This window comes from Lepidochelys olivacea, assembly GCF_965140295.1.
Source record: "Lepidochelys olivacea isolate rLepOli2 genome assembly, chromosome: 8".
In the NCBI taxonomy this organism is placed as follows: Eukaryota; Metazoa; Chordata; order Testudines; family Cheloniidae; genus Lepidochelys; species Lepidochelys olivacea.
This window is the reverse complement of record NC_140418.1, coordinates 12,017,292-12,044,838: the sequence shown is the minus strand read 5'-3', so window position 1 is coordinate 12,044,838 and position 27,547 is coordinate 12,017,292. Positions and strand designations below refer to the sequence as shown.

The 27,547-nt window shown below is 47.0% G+C and overlaps 1 protein-coding gene across 2 annotated transcripts; it reads right to left on the bottom strand.

Moving 5' to 3' along the window:
* Window positions 1–26,424, bottom strand: PITX1 (paired like homeodomain 1). Of its 2 annotated transcripts, XM_084635832.1 has the most exons (4): window positions 26,311–26,424; window positions 9,585–9,731; window positions 6,103–6,308; window positions 1–1,794 (listed from the first exon to the last, which is right to left on the bottom strand). In XM_084635832.1, exons 2-4 carry the CDS (start codon window positions 9,724–9,726, stop codon window positions 1,246–1,248), a joined length of 897 nt encoding a protein of 298 aa, XP_084491958.1. In that variant the 5' UTR covers window positions 9,727–9,731; window positions 26,311–26,424; the 3' UTR covers window positions 1–1,245. The 2 variants fall into 2 exon arrangements, with proteins under 2 accessions (XP_084491958.1, XP_084491957.1); XM_084635831.1 differs by lacking the exon at window positions 26,311–26,424 and having other exon boundaries at window positions 9,585–9,878.
* Between the last annotated feature and the right edge of the window lie 1,123 nt (window positions 26,425–27,547).

Here is a 27,547-nt window from a genome sequence, read left to right as displayed (position 1 = left end):
TTTAATTTTGAAAAAAAAATCACAAACCATAACTTATAAAACAATATATACTGCATCCTTATCCACAACAGCATTATTGAAACATCCAGCCTTACGTTTACCACAGATGTGAAATACACTGGGAAAGGAAATACCTTGTGCATTTTATATTATGTTTCTTTGTCATCTACAGGTAATAAGTACCGACAAAAATAAGCAACAAATATGCCTGCAATTAAACTTCATATGCGTTTTGTATGCGTATTAATATTTAAAAGATCATATTTATCATTTCCATTTTTTTGCCAACAAGCATCTACATTTACATCATAACACCTTAGGATTATTTTTGGTTCCTTGTTTTTCCTTCACATCCAGAAAAGCATTTTCCAGAATTGCTAAGCAACCTTTCATCATTTCCAGACTCAATCGGTTTCTTTAGTAGAGATGCAGTATCAGAATTCACTTCATGACAGTCCGTCTTTTGTCGTGAGTGTTTTTTTTCTCTCTAGACTCTCTAGAATTTTTTTTTGGGTGGGGGGGTAAAGAAAACCACTTTTTAAGTAAAGGTGACTGATAATTTCATTATCAGGGTAAGATGTTGGAGGGAGAAAAGGCTGACCCGGTTTCTTGTTGTGCTCTTCTCCGGAAAGGCGATACTGCAGCCCTTTGGAAAGGACAAGAGAGGCCGGAACCTGTCGCTTGCTTAGTCTTAGGAATGACTGGATCAACTAAAGAAAAAACATCAAGAATCATGCAGTTTAAAAACCTTTTATTCAAGGGCCAGCACAACGATCGGGCACAATGTAACGGCAGATATAAATAGAACCTTAGTTAAGTGGTTGAACCTGGTCGTTAAGTTTTTTGGTTTCTTTTTTATTGTTTCATCCCTAATATTTTAACCATATTCCGGCAGAATTTATTCTGCACGTAACTTTTTTTTTTTTTTTGGTTGGTCAGTGGTAAACATGAACCAAACCTCTTCCCCTACCACGAACTGGGCAGCACAGCCCAGCCTTTACCACCATCCGTGCCCCCCCGCCGCTCCCCCCTTCCACTCTTCTGCTCTAGAAAGTGGACGCGTTAGAAACTCCTGTGCAAGTTCAAGTAAACACATACAACCCGCATAATCCAGAGGAAAATTGCAACTCATCCGTGTATTAGATTTTGGCGTCTCTTGCAAAAGATTTCTGGTCCGTGTTTGTTTGGTTTGCTACCAGGCCGCAGAGCTTCCTCTCTCCGGCTGCTTGGGCCCTCGTTAGTCCGTCAGCTGTTGTACTGACAGGCGTTTAGACTGGAGCCTGGGCTTTGCAAACTGCTGTAGCCGAAAGTGGAGTGCTGCTTGGATTTCAGTCTGAGGCTGGCCAGGCTGGAGTTGCAAGTGTCTCTGTACACGCTGTAGGGCGAGCCCGGCGGGCCGTAGGGGCAGGCGGGGGAGGACATGGCGGAGTTGAGGGAGGAGCCGCTGATGTTGCCGAGGTTGTTGATGTTGTTGAGGTTGGCGTTGGGCATGCCGGGCACGGCCGAGTGGCCCATGCTGGAGGGCATGCTCATGGAGGAGATGGTGCTGGGGGCGGAGAACATGGACTGCGAGGACAGGGGGCTCATGGAGTTGAAGAAGGTGAAGCTCTTGGTGGAGAGCGGCGCCGGGGTCAGGCTCTTGGTGGCCCAGTTGTTGTAGGGGTAGCCGGCGTACATGTCATCGTAGGGCTGCATGAGCCCGCTGAATTGGGGCACGTAGCCGTTTTTGCACAGGTCCATCTGCTGGTTGCGCTCCCGCTTTCTCCACTTGGCTCGGCGGTTTTTGAACCAGACCTAGAGGGGAAAGGTCAGAGTAAAGGGTAAGCGCGCCAGGCCCCTGCAGGGGGAATCGCCCAGCAGAAGCCCCGGCAGGGACCCGGGGAACGCAGCCCTGGGGGGAGGGATGGGGGGGGGGTTTCTCGGAGCCTCTGCCAGGAGCGGCTTCAGCTGGCCACTCCCGGGAGGATTTGCAGAGGAAAAGCCAAGCTCTGCAGTGGACAGTCCCTGGCTCACCCTCCCTGCCCTGGGTGTTACCTCTCCTGCCTGCTGCTGCACCATAAACGCTGCCCCAGCCTGCCCTGCTGTCTTGCCTCTCCCCAAATCCCGTGGCTTGTTCCCCCTGGCTCAGAGAGAGGAGCCGCCTCCCCAGCTCCACGCCGCGGCTCCGGCGCTGCACACTTCCAATCTCTGCTTTTAATTTACCCCGGCCTGTTGCTGCGCTTATTTACAGAGCGCATTAATTGGCCATGCTGCAGCGCCTCGCCCAGGCCCTGTTCTGATTAGCACCGGCTCGCCCGGGCTCGGCTGTGTTTCCGAAAGCTAACGCTGGACAATAAAAGTCCTCTGTTACAGATCATAAAATGGGGATTGGATTAGTGTGTTTAGGTTTCAAAAAAAAAAAAAAAATGCATCGCCCTTTGGATGGATGCAGCCTGGGACTTTATGTCTAATGAGAATGTACGGCCCTGAGTCGGGAACGGAGGAGCCGAGGGGCGCTCCTGAGTGTTTGATGCCCAAACCTCATCCAGGCTTTATCTCAAGGGCGGTGCTGGAGACCCCCGGCACCCAACCCAGTGCATTGCCCAGAGAGCAGGAAAAGCCCGAGCGGCGGGAGCTAACGCAGACCAAGGCCGCGCTCCGGAATTGCATGGCAAACTTCACTGCAGGGGCTTGGGTGGGGGGCTGCAGATCTGATGGGATAATGACCTCCAAAGATCGGGCTGGCCAGGCTGGGGAAAAAAATCCTCTTCCTGCCTTGCTGGGTGAGATCAGCCTGTGAACTGTCCTCTCCTTAACCCCTTGGTAAAGGTAGCTCTTGTCTCGTTGTTGTTAGAGCCACTGAGGTTTGGATCAGGACCCTAAAGAGACATTCCTCCACGGCAGCTCCTGCAAAAGGGTGGCAGACAGCTGCTTTGTGCCGGGCACTGAAATCCCCACTACCCTCAACGCCACGAATTTTAAATCCTCCTCAAAACTAGGTGACTCTCGCGACTGCGAGGCTCTGCTCTTCGAGCCTGTCCTCCCAGCGTTTTTAACGGCAAGGCTTTATTTTTAAATAGCGATAACAAGGATCGAGGGGGACTAGTTGGGAAAAACAAAAAAATCTCGTCTAAATATGAAGAGGAAACGAAAACCAGAATGTTCAAAACTTGTAATTCACTCCTCAGAAGGTGCTTTCAGACAGGAATTTCCTGAAAACGAGGGGTAATCGTTTTAATTATGGCTTCTAGACATTTTAAACTTTTAAAGGAAGGCCCTCCTGGCAAATGAAAGTTGGATTTGCAAAACTGCAATCTCAGAACATCAAACCCAAACCTCTCCGTACAGAGGGGAGAAAGAAATTCAGTTAATGGCAACTCATATTAGTTTTATTTGCTTCCTGAAATATTCCAGCCACAGAAATGCACATTTTAGTCCTTGAATTGTGGTGGTGGGGTTTTTTTAAAAAAGAAAACTGCAATTAATACAATGCTTTCAAATACAGCGAGTATTTAGCCCTGAAAAACCTTAAGAGGTAACCTTACAGATAGTCTAATTTGCTCAGTTAGCCGGTTACTCATCTAGACAAAAGTGGCTTTTCTGAACTGTAGGGGTTTGATTTGTTACCAGGCTCTGAGACCAAGTGAATGGGTTAAATCTACCTCCATTTTCTCCTTTATTTATTATTCCCTGTGCTGGTGAATTTCCAGAGAACGGTTTAATTCACCCGTCCAAACCTTCTAGTTGCTTTCTTACTAAGGTCTCAGCTCAAAACCCATCCCGTGGGGCCCTATGGTGCGATGAACGTATAAAGCCTATTTCAGTGCTGGAAAATCCAGACCCCCCTTTCAGGACTTTCCAAGATGCAGGATTGTGTATGCCTTTCATTTTATGGTGTATCCTGTCACCCTGCGGATCGGCGATTGGCGAGGGACTGTGTAGACAGGACACTGTTAGTAAACAATACCCAGCAGAGACTAATACGATACCCCTGCAGAGCGTGGAGTATACCCCGGGTTGGGGTCAGCACATCCGCTCTGGAAACAAACCAGGGTAATATCCCGGGATGAAAAACAAATTGGAGGGGGAGGAAAAATACCCCCAAACAACAAAAAAAGAGCAACACACAAACCAACCCACCACAAACAAACCATCAGAATCAATAAAATCCGAATGGCAGGACGAGCCGTTCTGATTTGACGTTCGTTTGCAACAAGTTAATATGTTAAAAACAAACAAATAAATGACCTAACTCGATATTCTGAGGTAGCATTGGCTAGAGACCCATAGAGCAGGGACAGCCCAGTCCTACAAGTATGTGTGTCTACGATGGTTATTGACTTTGGAATCTAATCTAGCCCAGACCCTTGTCCTTTCGTTTGTCTGTTGACAGTTTGTACAGTTTACTAGTACAAATAACTTATCTGCCTCATCATATACGTTGAATTGTGCACACAATGGGGCCGCTACACACTCCATAGTGATATACAGTAGTCACTTTTCATTAGATATATTTTCTATATAGTATACAGACATCTGCTCGCTGATGGGAAGCAGATTATTTTAACCGCTTTCCAGTCACTCTGTAGGATAGCATCATGTTTGAATCGCATCACTTATTGTATATATTTTATCAGCAGACGCCGTATGTTTCCTTGTCACTTTACTGACTGTGCCCAGGAGAGTATAAACTTGCCTGTATTTCTCTGCTGGTCTATTCCTCCGTTTTAATGGAATTTATCCACTCAATAAACCCTGTCTAATCTAGCCCCTCCTGAGACTTGTAGGGATTGGAATACCTCCGGTTAAACCCTGTACCTGGGCCACGTGCGTCTCTTTTACATGGGGGGGAATAGAGGTGCCTTGGGGTTGAGCCATTGCTGGCAATTTTAACCATTGATTGTTTACATTAAAAATACTTCCCCCCCCCGAAAAGATACGACTTCCTAGCCTGTGTTTGGAGGAGGCCTCTGTCCCTCAAGCTCCCAATCAGGGGAAGAGAATTGCAAATATATTTCCTGTTTAGGGCTAAATTACTGCCTTTAATCAATCCAGGAGAGAACAGTAAATCCAGCAAGATGGCTTTTATGGGCTAGATCCCGCCCTTTCCAGGCACAGGGGCGATTTAAAAATGGGCTTCTCTGAAATGGTGGCGGAGCCTTCTCTCTGACTCTCCGAATTATTGATATATATTATGGATGCTCCTTAAAAGGGGATTTAAAAAAAAAACCTGCCTGAGGGTCCTAAAGCCCTTCCTTGGGCAATTACACGAGCAGAGTTTCCTACATTCAGCTGTTGATTCCTGGTAGCATCCTTTACCTTCTAATGCCTGCTCCCTGCCCCAGACTAGCTGTCTTCTCAGAGATATTGCGGCACGCTTTCCCAACTGGGCTTTAGATGCAGTTCCTTCGTGACCAGCTGTTGCCTTTGATTTCTCTATGCTCTCCCGAGAGATCCCAAATCTTAAGAACGGGGAGCAAGAGGGAAATCTTGGAAAGCAAAGACAGGGCTTAAACGAGGCGGCAACTTTCCTGAGCTTTTGACAACTGCTTGCCTGGTGTTGCTGCCTGCAAGACATCAGATCCCCTCAGCTCAAGGTTTCCTTCTCTCCCATATGCCCACGACAATTGACCAAACGAAATGAAGGCCTGGGTGTTAATATATTAAGGATTCTCTATTTATTGCGTGCCTCCCATAAGTATGGGGTATATTCAATACTATAATTATACCCGGGTATTATCTAAGAAGCACAGTACGTTCTGGGTAAGTATTGGCAATGCAAATGAAATTGACAGATGATCTGTTAGGCTACAATCGGTTTTAAAAGGCCAAGCTAGCAGCTGTTAACAAAGTAATTTCTCCCTTTAATTTCTCCACTCCTCACCGCCAGGCGCCTGTTCACCTTGACAAGTGTGTCTTTATTTTCGCTTGCGATGCATCCTACCAAATAATTGGAAGTTTTTCCGACTTCAGAAAAGACTGCGGGCCACAGCCCATGGCCACTGGGCGTCGCAGCCAATGGGCGCTGGATCGGGCCCTACAAGGACAAGACTGATATCTCTGGGCTGCTGAGAATGAATCGCCGATTGCCCCTAGTGTGGCTGGGCCGGGGCTCCCCCTTACCCTGACTCTGGGCTCGGTGAGATTGGTCCACACAGCAATCTCCTCTCTCATGCTCATGTCCGGGTAGCGGTTCCTCTGGAAAGTGGCTTCCAGCTCCTGCAGCTGCTGGCTGGTGAAGTGAGTTCTTTGCCGCCTCTGTTTCTTCTTCTTCGCCGGATCGTCGGGGTTTCCATCCTCGCTCTTCTGTTCGCCGCTCCGGTCTTTTTCTGTTTAAAAACAACAAGGCACCGAGACCCGAGCGGTGACACGCACGGACTTGGCCTCCTGGCCCCTAGATCCCCCTCCTCCCTTCCCCCAGCCATTTGCAGAAGGTACAAAACAAAATCCTCTTTAAAAAAAAAAAAATCTCTTACATACGTGCCTCTGCCGTGCAAGGCTAGATCTAGCGCCTGTTTCCTACCACAGGCCCGGCGCGTTTTCTATTTCAACCAGCCCCGCGTGATTCAGAAAGGTTTCCAGAGAAAATGTTCCCCTGAAATGTTGTAATGTCCAAGCAGTAGCGTGTTCAGTTATCCTCTCCTCTAGGCCTGTCCTTCTGTCCAGGGGGCTCTGACACTTACAGAGGGGGAAGAAACTCATTTCTAATGGGCTCGGCTTTTAGATTGGAAGCTTCTTGGCAAAATAATAATAATAATAATAATTAATAATTAATAAAAAAGGAAACAAATATATTTAAAAATCGTTTCTCTGCTTTGTGACACCCCCCCCCCCCAATCTAAAGAGAAACTTCTGCTCGAGTGCGTTGTTCTTGTATATGGCCATTTCCCCACCGTATTAATCTTAGAAAACGTCAGAGAGTGTAAAATAAAACATGAATTAATCGAAAAGGTGAACTCCCCTCCCTCTCGGGAATATGAGAATTGATTTAAGCAGAGAATGATCCACTAAAGCCTTTATCCCAAAATCGAATAAAAGGTAAGAAACGCTGGTAGCTATCTGTCTGCAACATTCCCGTTTTGTGAATTATGTTTATCTAAATTTGTCGAAGGAATTCAACACAATCGCTTGCTATAACTAGGGAAAAATAGAAAATCTACTAAAATCAAGGGGGAAACCGCGGATCTTTTTTACATTTTTGAATACCTTTTTGGATTCACACATATGGAATGAGGAATTCGATACATTATTTGCACTGATTTAAACTATACCAATAGAATATACTAATACTTTTATTAATGTGTAGAGACAAAATCTCCCTCCCTACATATATCTATAAAATACTTCTGTAGATGTATATACATAGATATATAATTTGTATAATACATATGTATGTCTATGTACAATTTTGATTTATTTATTTTCACAATAGCCACACATTACTTTAAATAGCAGCGTGTATATATGCCACACGTGTGTGTTGTTTCTCTTTCTCTCTCGCTCTAATTTTGATGTATTTATTTGAATATATATACACATTAGTGTGTATAATATACATATGTGTATTTATATACACTGACAAATGTAATACTAATCTATATGACACACAATAACTAAATCAAAATTATAGAGAGAGAAATACACACACGTGTTGTTTTCCCTTTGTACTCACACCAATGAGTTTGACTTGATTTTGGAGGGTCTCTTTGAGAGGATTTCACATGGAGGATGGATAGCTCAATAATGAGACTATTCTGAGGTGCTGTACATCATAAAGGAAGGAGGAATGTAAAGATAATGCTAACGTATTGAAATACAGACTTCCTCTAGGAGCCTGCTAATAATAAAAATTTAAAATTAATTAATAAAAAATCCTTGCAAAATGGTTGATTCCTCATACTTGGAAAGACTCTGTACCTAGGGCCTCCCTGGGAACTCTTGGAGTAAAAATGCTGGACCTCAAACGGGTAAATGGAAACCAAAGGGGGGGTAAATGGGCTTATTGCTTCGCGGATGGCCACTATTTCCAATAAGTGATTTGCAGAGCAAACAAGGCCTCGAACAGAAACCCTATTTAAAGATCCTTGGTAGCCCTCCCTCGCTGCCTTTGCAACTGATTGTGTCCCCAAAAATTCGCCGCTGGTGTAAATGTGTGTCTCCGCGAACCGAGTCTACATGCCCTAACTGTAAAGGCTGCATGTGAAAATGATTTTATTTTTGAACACACAAATCTTTCTGGCAGACAGTTTTTTCCACCCCTCGGTGGCTGGGGCCACTTCTCGTGCAGGCAAGAGAGCAAACAAGTAAGGAAAAACCCGTGTCCTCGAAGAAACTATCCATCAAAGTGATTGCAATCTTTGCATTTGATTGATCCCCGCCACGATTTGCATGAGAAATACTGTTTGGGCATAAGGCTGTGATACGCCTTCTAATCATAATACCACCCATTAGTCTTGATTGGCTTTAGCACACTTTTCCATTAAACAGTGAAAGGTATTTTGTGAATTCTCTTAAGACTAAATGGACCCTGCTATTTAGTTTCCTTAGAATTTATGAGTCAGATTTTAGGGGTAGAGCAAGATGGAGCAATAATCCCCTACAGTATTTCAAGGGGGGGGGGAGGAACCCCCCTGGAAGCACCCCCTCTCCAGTCTACACTCCAAGCCTTGTTTTCAGATCAGATTTGGAGGAAAAACCGAACGTGTTTGCTGCCATGTCAGCCTTCGGATTTGGTTTTGTGGCAGGCACAAGACCCGTTTAAATTTAAAATAACAATAATTTGAAAAAACGATCCTCTGTGCAGAGAAATTTTGAAGAAGGAACCAGGCGCTGTTTCCCGCAGTCCATATTTTTCCAGGGCTTTTTGCTTCCTTTATATGGGGTTTCTTGTCATTAGAGGAACGATTACTGATTTAATTAAATACAAACTAGGAAACCACAGCTTTCCCTACAATAATTACACATGTTCAACAGGCGGATGTAAAAGCGGAGACCAAACGACTCCTGTTTAGATCCAACTCAGTTCTTGTAAAACGCTATGGTTTATTCCCCATCTATACATAAAATTAAAAACTAGGCTTAGTAACGCTTACCCCACGTAATAATAAATCTGAGCTGCCCGGTCTCTCTCCACTCCCCTCCTCATCCGCCCCCCCCCAATGCTTTGCAGTTCCCCCCTCCTTTGACGGAGAGATCCTTTTACGTCTGAGCAGGCAGAGCTGGAAAATAAACCCCGGCAGAACTGACATTATTTCAGAAACATTCTGCAAAACCGCACTCCCCCGGATAAATTAATATCTGTAAAAACCATAACAAAACCCTGCTTCTCGGCTTGAAGTTGGTAGCAATATTCTTCCATTCCCTAGACTGTCAGAGCCGGGGCATGGAAGAGGGTCAGCTCGGTATCTGTGATCTCCCCCATCCACCTTCCCGGTTTGGCGCTAATTAATTCTAGTGATTACATCCACCCACCAACACCACCGGGTATTTCAATCTCTCTGGTGCATCCTGCCTGGGCAGGACAGTCTCTTGTGCAGCGTGCATTAGAATTAATCCAGCAGGGAAAGAAAGAAAGAACAAAAGAAGAGGAAGTGTAAGGGTTTTACCTGGGACTTCTGTATCTGACGATTCACTGGCTGAATTCTCAATCGGATCTCTGGATTCAGAAGATCTTTGCAAATGGAAGCTGGAAGCCATGTCATGGGAAGGCTGGGGTCTTAAACTCTCTGGCAGTCTTTCCAAATTCATCCCACCTTTAAAGGAATCCATGGCAAGGAGGCTGGGTTGATTTTGGTTTATGCAGGTGTTTATTCCACAATATATAGATATAGATATAGGTCTGAAAATCCACTTAGTACTATTTCTGAATTGCTTTACTTTATTGTTATTGTCAAAGAATCAGAAGAAGAGCTCGGAGAAATGCCTAGAAGCCCGATTGTCTTTGCTCTGCAATAGCTGCACCGGTCCAACCGCGTATGCATGAAAGTGGTAAAGATCCCCGGCAGAAAAATGCGGGTTGCGAGTTGGATAGTTTAAAGCTAAAGAGATTAAAGCGACTTGCCCTGGAACAAATGCCTGTAGTTAAACCCAGCTCCTCCCACTTAAGGTTAAAACCTCCCAGTCTCGCTAATATATCACCCCATCTAGCGCTCACCCAGCCTAATCTAGCTGGAAGAACTACTGCCTGCAAACTCCCCATATATATGAGCTGTCTCTAAGGCACCCTGGAATACTAGCTGCAAGTTTCTTAAAGCCACGGCGCTCTCCTTGGGGGTCCCTCTGCCCCGGGAGCCCGGCGGAGCGTCTCTCAGTGTTAGGACACTCCTGGGGTCTCTTGCCCTCTCTGCTCGTCTTGCTGGAGGAAGAAAGGTCTTTTTGCTCTTACCCATCGCAAGCCCTCACCCAATCAGCGCCCCCCACCCCCAACTTTCCCCCAAGCCCAGTGATTTATTCTGCGCGTGGTATGAGCTCTTTGACTCGCTACGCGATCTGCTAAGCCCCAAATATTTAAAAACCATATGTCAGAGACTAATCTAAATAGATCAAATTCTTTCCAGTCTCCTGCAAAGCAGATCTCGGCATCTCTTCTCCCCGCCCCGCCCCCGGAGCAGGGCAGGGGCAGAGTCAATCGCATGTTGCACGGGAATGGTTACTCCCGTGGAATGGGTACACTCGCTGTAAGCACAAGGAAGAAGCTGCGCCTTTAAACTTGCCGATCTATTGGGAGAAATAAACCTGCGTTCCCATTTGGCTGCGATACTATACTTTTAACCCCCGGGGACAAGTAGTTTTAATGTGGACGTTTCTGAGACACGTTTTAAAGGGGGAATGGGGGGGGGGATCTGTCTCAGGGGATATTTCCAAGGATGTCACAGACTATTTGGTAACAAAAATTAAACCTTCCTCGCACGCTCTCCCGTCCTGCGGCAAGAGGCAGCCCACATCCCTGGCTCGCCGGGCCCGGTGTTATTACCTAGCCTGAGAGATGCTGCCTTGATTTGGGTTCCCCCCGCAGCAGAGCTCGGGAACCGCGGATAAATGCTGGGCGCTCTCGGCCTTTTGTTGTGGTTGTTCTTTCCTCCGCATTTCCAAGCGGAAATAATCGAGGGCCGATTTCTCCTCCGATTGACACGCCTGGACTTGGGGCTCGCCAGGTAGAGCAGGCTGCGGCCCAGACGTGCTCCGTATTTGTTGGTGTGCAACAAACGCAGCCCAAGCGCCTCGGTCATCCCCGGCCTCACGGCTCGGGCTGGGGTGCTGGGAAAGGAGGCGAAGTGACTTCAGGGAGCCGGGGTGGTGGGGAATTTACTCAGGCCCTGGTGTGTGACAGCTACAAATGTGAAGCGAGTCCCTTTGCTGTGTGGCTGACAACATGGACTCGAGTTAGCCTGTCACCCGTTTTCGGGCTCATTACAGCTCTGCACGATGCGTTTGGCTGGAGACAGCCAGGTCTCAGGTTCTCTGGCTCTGCACGCTGGTCCTAACGTCTCTGGCAGGGGGGTGTGGTGTCACTTTAGTGACTAAATAATGAGTCGTTTACAGAGCTAGTAAACAGTCCGATCCCCCTGAACTTCCCCCCCACAGAGGCCTTCTTCCTAGGAGCCCCTGCTAAAGCTTAGTAAAACAGCCCCACTCTCTCTGGGCTGGCACAAACCAGTCCCACTGGGGTCTCTCTCTCTCTCCTTTTATTGCCCTTTCTTAAAAGGGGAACAACTTTCCCGTCCAGTTCCCCCCCCCATGCTCGGTGGAGGAGCCATCCATGTAAGGCATCTAGAGGGACAATTTAAATCCCTAACCTACCGATGGAAAACCAAGTCTGCACACACAACCCGAAACTACTTTCCCACCGAAGTTTTTATTTCCAGTGAACGTTTAATAGATTCGTTGTGGTTTGATCGCTCACTAACTATAATCTAATAAATATAACATTGCTTCGTGTTGCAATAAAACGGCCTGTTTTACTCTTCTGGAAAACCCCATTATTGCAGCGTATTTACAATCCCTTCATGTGGCTATAATAACTCCTTCAACTTTATAAATTCCACACTCATCTTTTCTTCCTTTGGAAAGAGCATTTCATCTCCCCTTTTGGGGGACAAACTCTTATTTAAGAAAGAACAGCATAAAGTACTCTTGAAAAACACTTCCTTCTCAGTGGACCACACCTTCCAGTCCCTCTCCAAAGCCCACGGGCTGGACGTCAGTGGGAGTTTTGCCTGAGTAAGGACTGCTGCAAAGTCCTTCCTGGAGGCAAGACTGTTTTCCCCACCTTTCAGCACTTTATCCTTGGCAGTGACCTCTCTGTGACCCATAGAAAGTGGCTGGTTGTTCCAGGGATGGATTTCAGGCTTGGAGATCTGGGCAATTTTTAAAGGGAGAAAAAAGTGCCCAGAAATGTAACAAGAAAAGGATCCTCTCCAGCACGTGTCCATGTCAGTTGTGGAAGTGCCATCTACAGGCAGGGCCGCTTCGGAATTGTCCTTTTCGCCTGTTCGCTGGTGTGTCTAATCCGGCGCACGCTCCCTGAATGTCAGCTTTCTAATGCCTCCCAAGGCCAATCGCCGGTGCCCGGCCCTCTGAGGGTGTGGCCGCCACTTCTTCTACACTAGCCTCACCTTGAAGCACAGATCCGCACAGAGAATTATTTTTCGTATTAATAGGCACCCAGGTTTCACGTGACTGCTACCAGGGAAGGTGAATCGCCTGATTACAAGCCAGGGTGCCTGCATAAACAAATGTGGGTTTCTCTCTCTCTCTTTTAGTTTTAAAACCCCTTTGATTAAAAATATCAGGTTCACTGTAACTTGAAAAAAATGTTTAAAATCTCCAACAGCTCTTTAGCATCCCTGTTCAATGTGTTCGGCGCATTATCAGAATTGCCTGTCCTGTTGACACATTTTGTTATATATATATTTATATATATATATGCATCACTTTGCTCCCTCCCTCCACTCCCCAGTCTGTGACCTTTGGGCTGTGTTTTATAGCAAGGGGGAGAGGAGATGTCTATGGTGATTTCAGATACTGAAAAAACCCTGTGTTGTCTGGGGGGCAATCAGTCCCTTGCTTTGGAGCTTCCCAAATACCCCAGCAGGCCAGTGAAAAATACCCCGGCTCGCCAGTTTTTCTGAAGGACACCTCGAAAGCACAAGGGAGACCCTGGACTTGCGGCAATGGCTCGTTGGGCCAGATCCTGCATTACTGCTCCCTTAACCCCTCCTGGGAGTTTTGGGTGTGCCCGGAATGCAGGATGGGGCCCTCTCCCCCGGGCCCGCACCTGTTAGCAGCACAGTGACCCGGTTTATTCGCACTGGACAGGTCTAGCCCCAGCCCACAGGTGGAGCAGACGTCTGCTCTGCGGAACATCCTGCCCCCCCCCCAGCCCTTCAGAGCTGCATGGCCCCCTATGGTATTTTTCATATTACATCAAACTAATGCCAAAGGTCATATTCCCTTTTCCTTTATATCTGACTTGGCTGGACTCACCCTGGACCTGTGGGTACACATGCTTGACACGCTTCAAAGGTGCAGTCTAGTAATAGGTAGGGGAGGGTTTTTGGCCGCAAAGTGGCAGATGACAGCTTTCCAGTGCTCCTGCTTTGCCAGCCCGTGAATCACTCTCAGGTAGGGTGACCAGATGTCCCGATTTTATCGGGATGGTCCTGATATTCAGGGCTTTTTCTTATATTAGCACCTATTACCCTCCACCCCCTGTCCCGATTTTTCACACTTTCTATCTGGTCACCCTACTCGCAGGCAGGTAGTGGGGAGGACTTAAAAAGCAAACTCATGGAAACGGGATGTTCACTTGGGAAGGGGGTAAGGGGGGAAAGGACCCAGGGCACAGATATCTTCTTTCGCTAGAAAAATAACCGTCTCCTCTTTATCTTCTCTGCTCAGTTTAACTGATCCGTCCTGACACTCTATTTTGCTTTCAAATCAAGCAAAGATGTGGAAAGGAACTTTTGAACTGTTTCACGGACAGGGGATGGAAGCATGTTCCCATTCTTTAGCCCTCCCCCCCCCGAGATTTCTTTAGAGCTTCCTCTACCATTCTCTCTGAGCTTGCCCAGTGTATTTCTTTTTAAAAGATATAGTGGGGATTTGAAGGAGGAGACGCTCAGGCCCAAGGGAGACATGTAATGTCAGTCTGTAACATCAAAAACGGGAAGGGGAGCTGAATGAGGAATACCCCAAAAGCTTAGCAGGTAAAATTTCTCTGTCAGCAGTTTTGATCCTGGGGAGGGGGTTGTTTTTGCAGTTCAGCATATCAACAGACAGCTTGAAAATGACAGTGGATAACTTCTCTGAACTGCATATGAATTATATCTATACGTACAAAGCTCTCAAACTGATTTCATACCAGAGTATGTCAAGCTAGAATTAAAATACATTTAAGAATATTGTGCACACAGGGCTAATCGTGCAATTTTTAGGTTATTTGAACGGGACGCTTTACAAATGCATCTTGTATTTAATCAGATCCACCTGATTTAAATCTCCCTGATTTAAAACGAATGGAGTCCTTCTGAAAAGAATAATAGAAATGGGAGGTGATGATTCATATATTTTCTCTTTCTCTAGCTCAAAAATTTGATCTGCTCTGTAGTATTTTTTTATCTTCCTTTATAGTTTTCCTTTTTTGCACTCAAAAACAGGTTTGGACAAATAGCAAACCATGAGCACAGGATCTCGTGGCGCTTTTGCTGACTTCTCTCAGGGGTCTGAAACAGAAGCGTTTTGTATCTGTCCCAATCTGTAGTGATGGAAGACTACACAGGAAATTCTGAAAGGAAAGTGTGAATAGCAGTGTTGGTATAATCTGACCCTTTTAAACATGGTGCTTAAAGCGGTATGAAAATTAGACAAGTTTTTTGATTGTTTTTGTTGTTGGGGTTTTATTTAGATGCCTATCCTGCAGTTTCTTTTACCTTTTATAACAGAGTTTTTAAAAGTTGTGCGTTTTAGATTCAAAACTTTCCCAAGCTTTCTTCTGCTACCGCCAGGCACAGAGCTGCCCTCAGCATCGGACATATCCCCTACCCATGGGTGGGCGTTATGTTCATTACAGCACCTGATATCAGGGATGGTATGCTTTGGGCTAGAGAAAATGAGTTCTCTATGGCTAGTGTCTCGCTAAATGGCTATTAGCGCTCCAGGGCTGGGCTCTGTATTACTTCGCCAAGCAGGGCTCCCGGAGACATTAATTGGGCTCGAGGGGCCCGAGCATGGCCCCCTCTGCTCTCAAAAGAAACTGAGTTTATTCCTTCTAGAAGGGAATCTTTGCATTAATTTCAAGCAACTTTGGATCATGTCCTTGGTCCTTTTAATTGCCTTGTTCAGGTCTGATCGCTTTGGGTTCTCAGTATGGTTAGAACGGGCTGTATTGTCCATAGTGACTGGAACAGGAAGGAGAACCCAAACACAGACCAAGGAACTTGCGGAGGAGCAGATTTTAGGGGCGTCCCCTCTGCTCTTCAGAAATGCCCCTTCCCCTGGCGTTTGCCTGCGGTGAGCCAGCCAGAGTTTATTTGCATGTAAGACCCAAGGCAAACGGGGGGGCGCTCCTAGGTTTCCAGCGGAAAGCAAAGCGCAAATGCGGCGCCACCCTGGAGGGGGCGGGGGGGCTTCAAGGGCTTTTTTCGAATTGTCATTAACGCTGGGACGCAATGGAAACGAGGAGTGACCCGCAGTCCTCTCCTCGGTCCTCAAGAAAGTCACTCAGGCTAGGCACGTGCTGAAGTGCTTTGCTGGCCTTCAGCACCTTGCGGGATCGAGCCCCACAGCAAAGGCTCCTTGAGCGGGGACAGGACCGCTGCTGGGCAAGCTCCCGTTGGTGCCCATGATGGGAGCTCTGCCTGCGGGACCGGATCCCCAAGTAAAAGTCTTTCTCCAATTCCCTTAGAAGCGTCTATTGCCCAAGGCATCTGTTAAGGTCGGAGGGAGACTCAGGTCTGTTCCTGGAAGTCCTCCCTCAGGCAAAACTCTTCAGTGCAGTCTGAGGGACTCTGGCCTGGGGAAGGCTAGCTGGGCTGCGCCCTCCGACTGCCTCAATTTCCATCCTGTAGGAGAATACCCCTTATGTCTAACAAATGTAACAGAGCCATACATGATCGCATTTATTGATTTATAAACGACCTATTAATGAACTGATCGGTTGATTTATATGTGGTTTACTGATCTATTGCTTTATAAATTGCTTATTAATTAATGATAGACTCTATTGATGTAGAAGTGGTTTATTGCTCTATTAATGAGCCGGTTTCTTGGTTTATAAATGGTCTATTAGCGATCTGAGGATTTATACATTATTTACACACATGAACTAGTGAGCTATAGCTTCCACTGATCTATACATACTAGTACATTTGGGAGTATAGAATTCCCAGATCCAGTCTATTGGGTAAATAATCCCTATAGTATTTTAAAACAAAATGATGCAGATTTTCCATATATCCATTAACTTGGGAAACTAAAAACAAAACATGCAAGAAATGAAATGATAACAATGCCAACCTTTAGCTAGCCTGAGGCTGTGTCATAGAACCCTGCTTTGAAATTCCCTGGGGCAGGGGGACTACGGATCGATCTATGGTGGCAGGCACTTTATTTTGTTGTTGTCCCCAATTTGGATAGTTTCTCCCTCACCTCTTTAACCACCTTTACAGGAGATTTTATTGTGGTGGCAGGTCTAAATGAAATGCTACCGGGACCCCCAGGAAAAGTGGCACAAAAAGATCGACTGTACCAGGAGTCTATACAATACAGCAGAAGTGTCAGAAACCGGTGATGGTCTCCAGTTTTAATGCTGGCGTCTATAAAATTGATCGGTGTTAGCATGTCATATTTTCCAGGCACAGGAAAGATGGTGCCAGGGCTCACTTTCCCTTCCATTAGAGCTGTCAAAAGCTACACGTCCTTTTCCATTGTAGGGATGCCATGACTTTAACTGATTATCTCAACAGATCGTTTCTCAGCTGATACTCCACGCTTGTGGCTTTGCGAGATTTTCCAAACTAAACAACAAAACAACGGCAGCCTGGTTAGCATCTCCCAACCTCAAAGTGTAAAACACACTGGCCGCCGCAGGCTACCATGATGTCAGCCTGGCAACACTCGCCCCCTGGTTTTTTAAATTTTATTTTATAAATGCAGCCACCAAGTCCCAGTGCCACTTTAACTGGAAGGGGGAGATTAAGCAGTGGAGGGAGAGCGGGGATTCATTTTTGGAGGAGGGGTGGGTGGGGGGGGAGAGGGAAGGGCAGTAGCTGGACCAATCTGTGGGCATTTTAGAAACGACGTTGCTTGCAATTCCCCTTCCCCCACCCATGCAGACAGCCACCAATCTTTTGTCCCAGACGTCACTGCATTAAACTAGAAAGGTTCCCTGCCGTGCTTGTGCAGAGGATTGCTCTCAGCCCTGGTTCCTCAAGTGGAATGACTTCCCATCCAGGCATCCTATAGCCTCATAAACTTGTGGGACATGTTTGACCAGCCTAGGCATTTATAAAGGGTGGGGTAACACTCTCTCCCCCTCCCCCACACCGGAATCTCCAGCATACAGAAGTGGCGGCAGGGAAGGCGGCGAAGGAAACCAGTCCCTGGGTGTGACGTCACTAGCGCCCGACCCTGCGTGGGCGTGACGTCACACGCGCTTTCACCGTGAACTGCCCCCACAGAAGGCAGTGGCAGGCCTGGGGGAGGGCGTGGCTGGTGGCAGGTTGCATTTAAAAGAGCTGAGCGGAGGGTGTTGAACGCAGCTTTGTTAGTATTGTTTGTTCAATGCCCAGTGAAAAGCGGCAGGCTTCATGCTAAGCGAAAGGGAGCAAGGGGAGCCCCACGGCTGCTGGAGGAAGAGAAAGGATGTTAGGCAGCTGCTTGGAGGAAGAAAAAGAAAGTCCAAGGCAGGGGGGGTGCTGGATGGGGAAAAAACTGCCCTATCTAGCTGAGCAGGACAAGAGGGGTAAACTGATGGTGAGAGAGGAACGTGGGGCGGGGGGCTTTCGGGGCCTGAGCTTGCAGGGACTCATGGGGGAATCACTGGAGAGCATTGCCTGAGTAAGGACTGCAGATTCGGGTCCTGTCGTCTCAGGGCCTGGTTCAAAGTCCTGGGAATCTTTCCATTGACTTCGGATCAGGTCCTGTAGGAACATGCCGCACTTACTCTCCTCCCTGGCAGTAAGTGGGGTAGAAGTTGGGTCGGTGCATGAAGTAATGAGAGCGAGGGAGAAATGGTCAAAAGGGAAGTGAATTTACTCCAAACGCTGCCATGTCCCCCACACCTAGAGCCGTTTATTCCACGCATCAAGCATAGTAAGATTGCGGGTCGGGTCCTGATCTATTATTCTGTGGTAGTTTGCAGAGCCAGTGGTGTCAGACCACCCTTTCCAGGAGTTATTATGTCGGGAATAAACAAAAATCACCCCAGTTGGCAGGAATGTGGTAATTAAAAACTAAGAAACAAACTCCACTTTGTAGGGCTTTGAGGGTGTTAAAAATAAAACAACATTTAGTTTGGAGTTTTGCAAGTAATAGAGACACACAGAGAAAAGTTACAAATACTTTTATTTTACCCTTCTATCAGTAAGAGGGTTGGCTTTGATAAATAAATCTCTGCTGGCCATTTTAAGTTCAAACACGTCATGAAGAGAGAGAGAGAGAGAGAAAATTATAAAGGCTTCAAGTGTTTTCAAAACAGCTGATTGTTCCCCTGCAATTCACAAATTGCCCAAATATTTGCTAACGCTCTCACGAGCAGCCAGTGGCCTCCTGCTGCATTCACTCCTTGTTCAGACAAAACTCCTATCGACTCCCATGGGGCTTTTTGCCGGTGAAAGGGCTGCGGGATCGGGGCTACAAGAGAGAGCTAATTCTGCCATCGGTTAGGAAGCAGAAATCTCCATTGATACCAAGACGGATTTTCTACTCAAAACAAAACAAAAAGCCCGGAACGGTCCAAATATTTTAGTTTCATTCAGACACAAAAAAATCTTAAGTGGGCCGCAGATCAGGCAGACAAGTAAGTTTCTGCCAGATTTTCCTCTTTAGATTTATTCGCCGTGTGCAGGCTCCAATGTGTCTTAAATTATTAAGAAGTGTTACCAAAAAATCAGCATTCCCCAAATTCAAAGGCAAATACCCTTCCAATACATGTCTGCAGGGTTTTTGTAGCCGCATGGGTCCTGGGATATTCCAGAGACAAGCGGGGGAGGGGGGGGATAAAATATCTTTTTTTGGACCAACTTCTGTTGGTGAGAGAGTCAGGCTTTGGATCTTACACAGAGCGCTTCCTCAGGGCCAATACATGATTCAAAGTAAATGAAAACCAAGGGAAGGAGCCACAAAATCACAGCCCTCTCCAAAGACCATCCGTGTATAGGCAGGACTCCTCAATGATTTCAGTGGAGACTTCTGTTTAGCAGGTCTTAAGATGACATGGACCGGAGTGAACGAGGAGGGAGGCCTGTTCTGATTTTGTCTGTGGGGTTTCTTTTGTTTAGAAGGATGCTTCTGGTGATTTGGGGTTGAACATACAAACAGGATGGGGCTTGATCAGGCGGTTCTTGTTCAAGCAAAACTCCCCACTGGCTTGACTGGGAGCTCAGGCCAGACGGCAGAGTCTGGTCCATAAAATAAATAAGGAGGGAGAAAGCGCTTTTGATCCTTATCACAAAATAAGAGATGCAATCAACAGGCCCCAGCCCTCTTGGCTCGGACTCATTGTGTCAAGCTAACCTAACAAGAAAGCTTTACATATCCAAGTGAAACGCGTAACTGTTTTATCGAAGGACAATAAAACGTTGTGTGTTGCGCTGAGATTCATGCATGGATTCCTCCATTTACCTCCCCAGACAACAAAGCGAAGCCCCTGGCCACTTCGCTCCAGTGTATAAAGATAACTTCTAGCTGATGTGTCACCAATATACTGTCGCAGGGCACTGATTTCAATGGGGGAGAGGGGGAGGGCGGGTTAAAACTGATGACAAGATATGACTCCCTCAAGGGTACAGTTTATGCAGGAAAAACTCCCGAGAACAAAATTGGCCAGGGTTTAAAAACCAGTCCAAACCCAGAGCTGACCGAAATGCGCTGCTCATCCGCTGTAAATCTGTATTTTAAACCCCATTTATTTCTCATCAGAAGGGCTGGAAAATATTGGTTTGGGTTTTAAATGAGGAGAAAGTTCGATCGTAGCAGATAATTCTGTCTAACCCCCCCCCCCAGGCCGTTTCCCCGGTTGGTAAGATCCCAGAGAGCCGGTGGATAATATTTTACTGTTGTATATGAAAACAAATCCCTGGAATCTCTGAAAACCCCCCTTGTTCAGTTTTTGTCTCCAGCGTCTGTTCTCCTCGCCTTTGCTTGGTATTTATACACTTTTTATGCTCCCCATCACCCTGCGTGATTTCCACACCGTTGTGTCTTTTTAAAACACACAAACACAAATCATACAGAACATAAGCAAGACGCATACGCACGTAAACAAACATAAATCCACCCCACATACATACCCCTTTGCTCAGGGTTTGGGGTGCGTTTGTGTGTGTGCATATGTGTTTTGTATTTGTGTATGTAGTTTTTGCGAGCATGGAAATGTGAAATACAAACACAACACACACACAAAAATAAAACCTACAGGTACGCAACACAAAACAAACGTACCTGATGCAAACACACACTAAACACAACACCCCTCCAGATCATACATACGCACTTAGATGCGCAACACAAAACAAACGTACCTGATGCAAACACACACTAAACACAACACCCCTCCAGATCATACATACGCACTTAGATGCACAACACAAAACAAACGCAGAAACCCACACACATAATAGACACAAGAAACAAAAAGCACACATTTATAGGCGGGCAACAACACCGATATACAGACACCCGACACGCAGCTAGACCCAAGATACACATACAACCCCATCACACAAGCCCAAACCAAAGCCCCCGGACCCACGTGCACAAACCCAGATAACCAGACCCACAAACACAGGAATCTAAGGGAAACCAAGCATCAAGTTTTTGCAAGCCCGGTTGTTCTTTGTCTCTGGGCTCGCTTGAATCTCCCACCTGCTCCTGGCCCCAGTCTCAGACCTGACCCCCCAGTTGCACCCCCCCCCCCGGGCTGGGTTTCTCACCGTGCCCGCTCTCAGCTGCCTTCACTGGTCCATAAAGGACAGAGGGATGGGCCACCCTTGGAAGCGAATTCATTCCTTTTGCACCTGCAGCCGGTTGCTTTCTGAGGAGCTTGGCGTGCCTGGGGAGGGGGGGCAACGGCAGATGTGCCCCCCCCCGGTGCAGGGCCGGGGAGCGGGCGCAATAGGGCGCGAGTCCGCCCAGAGAGCCCGGGGTTTATAGAGCGTTTTATTTTGTAGGCGAGACAATAAAAGCGCTCCCGAGCCGTTGGGGAAAAAAAACCGGAGTGAAATGCAATTGACACTGAAGCCGAAGTGCTGAGCCGGGCTACGCTGGGCTTGTGTCGGCGCCCGGAGCTGCTCGCAGGTGAATTAAGTGCCCACATGGCATTATTACTGCAGCAAAGATGACAGTCCCTTGGCCTCGGACTGCCGGCCAGGGTCGCAGACCTCGCTCCACATTGCAGGCAGTGGAAATTCCTTCCTGCAGGGTTTTTTTTTTGTTTGTACAAAAATAACCTGGTAAGATCCTATATAAACAACTAATTACGCTGGTCAGTTTCCTTCACAGGCTGCAGGCTTGGGCCTGGCTTGAAGGCACTCATGGTGGTTTCTTGTTAATTTAGTCATCCCAGCTTAGCAGGCTGGGGGAGACAGACAAGCGGACCTGTGTAGCCACCTAAAGGATAGGGGGCGATCTGGAGTGCAGAGAGGCAGAAAACGCACCTTCAATCGCGCCGAGGAGGATGGAGGGTGGACAATTACACTGGCTCCTACCCACATGTCCCCTCTGTCTCTGTGCAACAATGAAAGCCATTTCCCCGGGGGATGAGCGAAAAGAAATCAGCACTATAAGCAGCCACATAGCTGAGCCTCTCCCTGTACTAAGGCGGTCCCGATGCTGCGGCTAGTTCCCTGTCTCAGAACCAACCTGGCCATTCGGCATCCCTAGCTGAGGCGGGGGGTTTGGGGGTTCCCCTCCAGCTTTCCCCTCGGCATTTGCCTTGTGCTCTTAGCATTCCTGTCGAGTTTTCTATCGAGGAGTCCCCACTAGACGAGACCATCCTGTTACCTCTCCAAACTTATCATTTTAAAGTTATTTAAATGAGACGATCCCAATTTTTTCCCTGGCTTCAGTGAATTTGTCTCAATTAAAACCCAAGGGGAGAAAATGGGAATTTGCTTAGGGAGTTTTGTCTGTAAAACTGCCTCTGGGCAATCTATTTATTCAAGGGACATTCCAGGTCTAAGCCTCACAAGTGGATAAGTTCAAACTAGAAAACCCAGTTTAGTTAAATAAATGCGCAGGGACCACCTACCTCCTCTCAGCACCGTCCTAAACAATCCCACCCAATATTAAAAGGGTAGGGGCGTTCAGATATGGTAAACACCCTGTCATCCATTTTACAGCTATGTAATAGATTGGGCTGTAATAGGAAAAGGTACAGAGCGCCTTGTGAATACAAAATTATTAATATATACCGTCTAAGCAGATGATGTGACTTTTATAGTAAAGCCGCACACTGAATTGAACCTGGGGAGCGTTTACAAAAACGTGGGATAAATTGATGGCTTAATTTTTCTGACCGATACAAATGATACCCCAAGGCTTTCTTGAAACACAGCAAGGGACTGCAGGAAAAGTGCTTTTCCTATTACTGCAGCTGGAAAGAGAGGGGTTTTCCCCCTTCTCCCCAAAAAGCATCTAGTCGTAGGTCATCATCCCATGACAACTGTCTCACCAAAGCAAGTCTAGTTCATCTGAGACTGTCCTTAATCGCAAGCCCAAACCAGACTGGCAAGCCGAAATGGAGCCTGTATGTCCCTTTCAAGGCCCTCCAGACCTGATTTGCTCTTTGTCACGTCTTGCCTTTTACCCTTGTATTTAGCACTAACAGTTCCCAGTGTGACCTGGGAGAGATCTAGGTATAAAGGTGTATAATTTAAGTAATTTTGGGGTGGGAAAAAACATCATTTAGTTCCATAGCCCTCTCCCCCCACAGAGTGAAAATGATTTTCTGATTAATTGATTGAGGCAGGGGCGCAGGAATTCGTTAGCCAGCCGGCTCATGTTACTCAGTGCATCTTTCGATCTAAAATGTGTGGCTTTCCCTGGATTTAAAAAGATGCCTCTGATCCAGCATAATCAAAGACCCAAGGACTAAGTGTCCATCATTCGTTAGGAAGCTTTTTAGTTTTTAAGGAAGGGAAACCTGTAGTTTAAGCAGAAAAGAGACTGCAATTGGAGCTACTCAATATTATGTTTCCTTTTATTCCCCCCTCCCCGCACCCCACCTTGTTTCATTCCAGCAGCCTTTTAATTGCTGGCAGTGTTTTGATGGGGGAAACACATTTCCCCTAAACAGGACATATCCTGAAAGGTTAAAATACTCCAATAATGCACTGTGCTTTTTAATGGTCTCAACACTGAAATTCTGTAGAGCCAGGATATTTCCTGTTTTACAATACAAAATCAGAGAGACCATTAACTTTTGTGTGGATTCAACTCCTTAAAAACAAAACACCCCAAAATGTTGACGTTCAAGTTCAGAAACCAAGGAATATAGCTTCCAGTTTTGCTCTCTTCTACACCAGTGTAAATCTGGATTTACCACACTGAAGTGCTTGCAGTTACTCCACATTTACACCGACAGCAGAGTTTGGTCCGTAGGGATTTATTTTACACCTCTCGCTGTCTCGTTTGTGTATTTTTCCTTTAGAAATTATGCAGAGAACAAACACAATAGAGAAATCTCAAAGATAAGAACTTGACACTTTCCTTCCAGTTTTATTGTAAGAACAACTGTACCTTAACTAACAACTTGGTAAGAGATAGGAAAATACTACCTTCAAGAAAGCTGTGTTAATCAGCACACCAGGTTATATGTAAACCTTCAGAGCAAACAAAACGAATTAGTTTCTATTAGCAGGTTTAGGAGGCAGTCCAGCTAAAGAGTTATGCTTTACTAGAGTGTGTTTTTTCTCCTTTGTTACTTAAAAGTAACACAGATCTAATATTTATCACCAAGAAGGAAAATAACAAAACTTTCAATCCATGTTCAATTTCTCTATTGTCTTACCTAAATCCACATAGGAAGGTATATTCTTGGAAAGACTCAATTCCATAATAAAATCTGTGTGAACAATAAAATAAACTGTAAAGGAAAGTCTGTGGGGTTCGCCAGATTATCATCTAACTTTTTGTTTAATTAACTCTACTATGGCTAAGGCAAATTTTTATTAAAAACAATTAACTTTTCACACTGGATGTTGCCATTGTTTGAATAACCCGGCTGGACTTCTATAGGGACTTTGTCAGTATTACAAGCCAATAAGAAACTCTTGAATTATATTTGAGTTCGTTTTTTTAAAACAAACAGCACTCCTAACAATATGGAAGTCAAATGTAAAATCAGTAGGTAGCAACTGGGGCAATGAGCCACCATGAGAACATTTAAACTTGTGTGGGAAGTAGAAATATGATTTATTTTGTATAAATAAGCAGAAAACACCTTAAAGAGCCAATTCAAGTACCAAAAGATAGTTCACTATGTTCTATTTTGATATGAATTTTGTATTAACCATTTAAATATGCTTGTGTTGTTGGAAATATTCAAGAAGAAGACAATGATATTCTGTTTTTTTTTAAAGTCAAGATTTAGAAAAACTTCCTAATCACATAATTCTCTATGAAACCATAATATACGTTTTAGCCTAGTTAAGAGATGGAAAAAGGCCCCTTAACTACAGAGGTGTGAGAATTTTATGCATCATTTCTCCTTATCACTGTTTTAGTTACAGTTATTTCTTAAAAAGGAGTTTTAGGATATATACATGCCCTCATTCCTACTGACTGAGATGGTGTCTATTTTAAAAACCAGATTTCGGAGGGATCTAAAATATTATTTCTCTAAAAACGGAAATTAACATTGCACAGACGTTTTTTCTTTCTATGCCTAATGCTAATCAATATGTCGTCACCTGTTACACATTTGCATAATTTTGATACTCTTTTTCAGACTTTAGTATGAATCCAGTGCTCCTTTCCATCGCTGAGTCAGGCGAATTTAAATAAAACATTTTAAAATGCCATTTTCTAACCTTTACTATAATAAATTCTTACGGCTTAAAATCACACTGTTAAAACCAACTTGTTTGGGTCATAAATGATTGTCACACGAACTTTTACACCTGTGAAATATTATTATGGTCCTGTAAGCTGTAAGAAGTTACTCGCAAGAGCAAGGTTTATTTTTTAATACCAAAGATCAAGTAGCTTCAAGCCCGTAAAAAAGAAATCTCACGAACCCTTTCCATAAAAGTATAACATTTATTAGCGATGTTAAAATTTGTTTCTTGTCACGTTTATCGAGGAGTTTCTCTTCGCCAGCCTTGATAGTGTACAGCCCCGGCCACATTAAAAAAAACACCCTTAGCTGAAACTGTTTTTGCTTAAATCTTCCAGTATGTAAAATGAGGTAACCCCCTTGGAATTATATTTTCGAACGTATTTGTCAGTTTTGACGAAGTGCAGAGCCCCTGAAGAATTTATACAAGGTATAAAGATGTCAAGGACTGCAACTTCAAGGCGAAGGCCAGCAGTCAGGGGACCAGCGGGAAGGGGCGAGTTTGCCTGGGAAAAAAGCAGCGCGGCTGGAATTGGCTTCCCCAGCCCGTCCCCTCTTGCGCCGAGAGGGCTCTCAGACCGAATTGTCGCCGAGTTAACCACCATCGTGGAAGGGCTGTTTGGGAAGCGCTTTCCCCGGGGGCGAGCTGACGCGCTGATGAGGGAATCCCCTTCCCGACAGCCCTCCCAGGGGAAGGCTGGCTGCTTTGTTCAATGGAACTGATGGCTCGCTAAACACGGTCCTGAAACGGGGCAGGTACCTACCCGCCTAATAGCAGGGTTTGGAGGGCAGGAGCAACTGGACTTGCCAAGCTCCCCGAGAGCAAAGGCGGGGAGGGACGGAGGGCCAGGATTTAGGGGGAGGGCTGGGGATCGGGGAGTTCCGATTTCAGAATCTGGCGCTCGAGACTTCCACCCCAGGCAAACGCCGCCCGGGAGAGCCTCCCCCGGGCCCACAGGGCAGAAGGCGCCTGGATCCAGGCGCCCTGGCCCCAGCTGGCTGAGCTTTGCCACCTGCAAACCTCCCAAGGTGAAGGAAGGAAGAGGGGCACTCACCTGTGAGCTGCTCCCGGGCGACGCGGCTGGCAGGGCTGGGCTAGCTCCTTAGGCACCCGATACAATCCCAGGGAGAAGGGCTAGGGGCCGCCTCGGCTCCGGACGGGGATCCTCGGCTGCGCCCTGCTTCTGCCCCGGGCCAGCGCCGGCTCAGCGCGCTGCGGTGCGAGGGTCCATGTGCCCGGGCTCCGATCGCTCCTGCTCTGGGGCGGGGGGGGGGGGGGGGAGGGTGCCGCTGGCCCCCGCTGCGCTCCGGTGCCGGCCGGGGGAGCCCCTGGAAGGGGCGGCAGAGAGGGTCTGGCTTCGGGTCTCCCTCCCGGGGCAGAGCCGGCGCGCACTGAGCTGCCCGTGGAGAGCTGGTAGCCTCGGCTCGGCGCGCTCCTGTCCCGGGGGCCCAGCACCCAGCGGTGAGCTCCCTGCCCTGGGGCTTTGGGGTTTTCTCCGGGACAGTCCCCCCCCCCGGCTCTTTCTGACGTCACCGGCGTCCCAGGGTGCCCCACACCCGGGAGAGGGGGAGTGAGCCGCGCGCGCCGCGGAGCCCCGCGTGCGCGGGGGGCTCCCCCGCCTCGGGCCCTTGGGGGGAAACACGGTCCTCTCGTGGGAGCTGCTGGCGATTCACCCTTGCAGCCGAACTGCCTCCTGGACTCCTTTGCAGGGGTGGGCGGGCTGGGGGGAGCCTCCTTATTTATAACTCTCTGCACAGTAACGCTTAGGGATCCAGGGCTCCGGGGCCGGGGGGGGGCGGCGTGATTATCCCGGAGCCGCCGGCTGGTCCCCAGGACTGTCGGTGGCTTGACTCATCAGCCGAGACCTGATCTGGGAAGGAAGAAACGCCTGCGCTCAGCGAAGCAGGCTTGACGTACGTGCCCCGTTCACACGAGGAGGGGGCACTGGTGCTGGTTGATTCTCGTCCCCGGGAGAGGCTCGTTTGGAGAGTCCCCGGCCGTCTGTCGCTTGACAGCCCCTTTCCTCTGAGTCTCTGGCTCCCAACACTTTGTTTTTTTATGATTACTTTCAAATCCGAAGCCCTTCATCAGGGGACAGGGCCCCAGGGCCATGGCTCGGAGGCAAAGCAAAGGAAACACAAATTGGCCGGCTCGTTTTTCTTTCTCTCTCTGAACACCCCAACGGCCCTTTCTGCCAACAGCGCTCCAGCCGCACTTGACGCTATTGCTATTGACAGATGCAATAACATTCCCCCCAACAACTCCCCCACCCCGCTGCTAGGATCTATAAC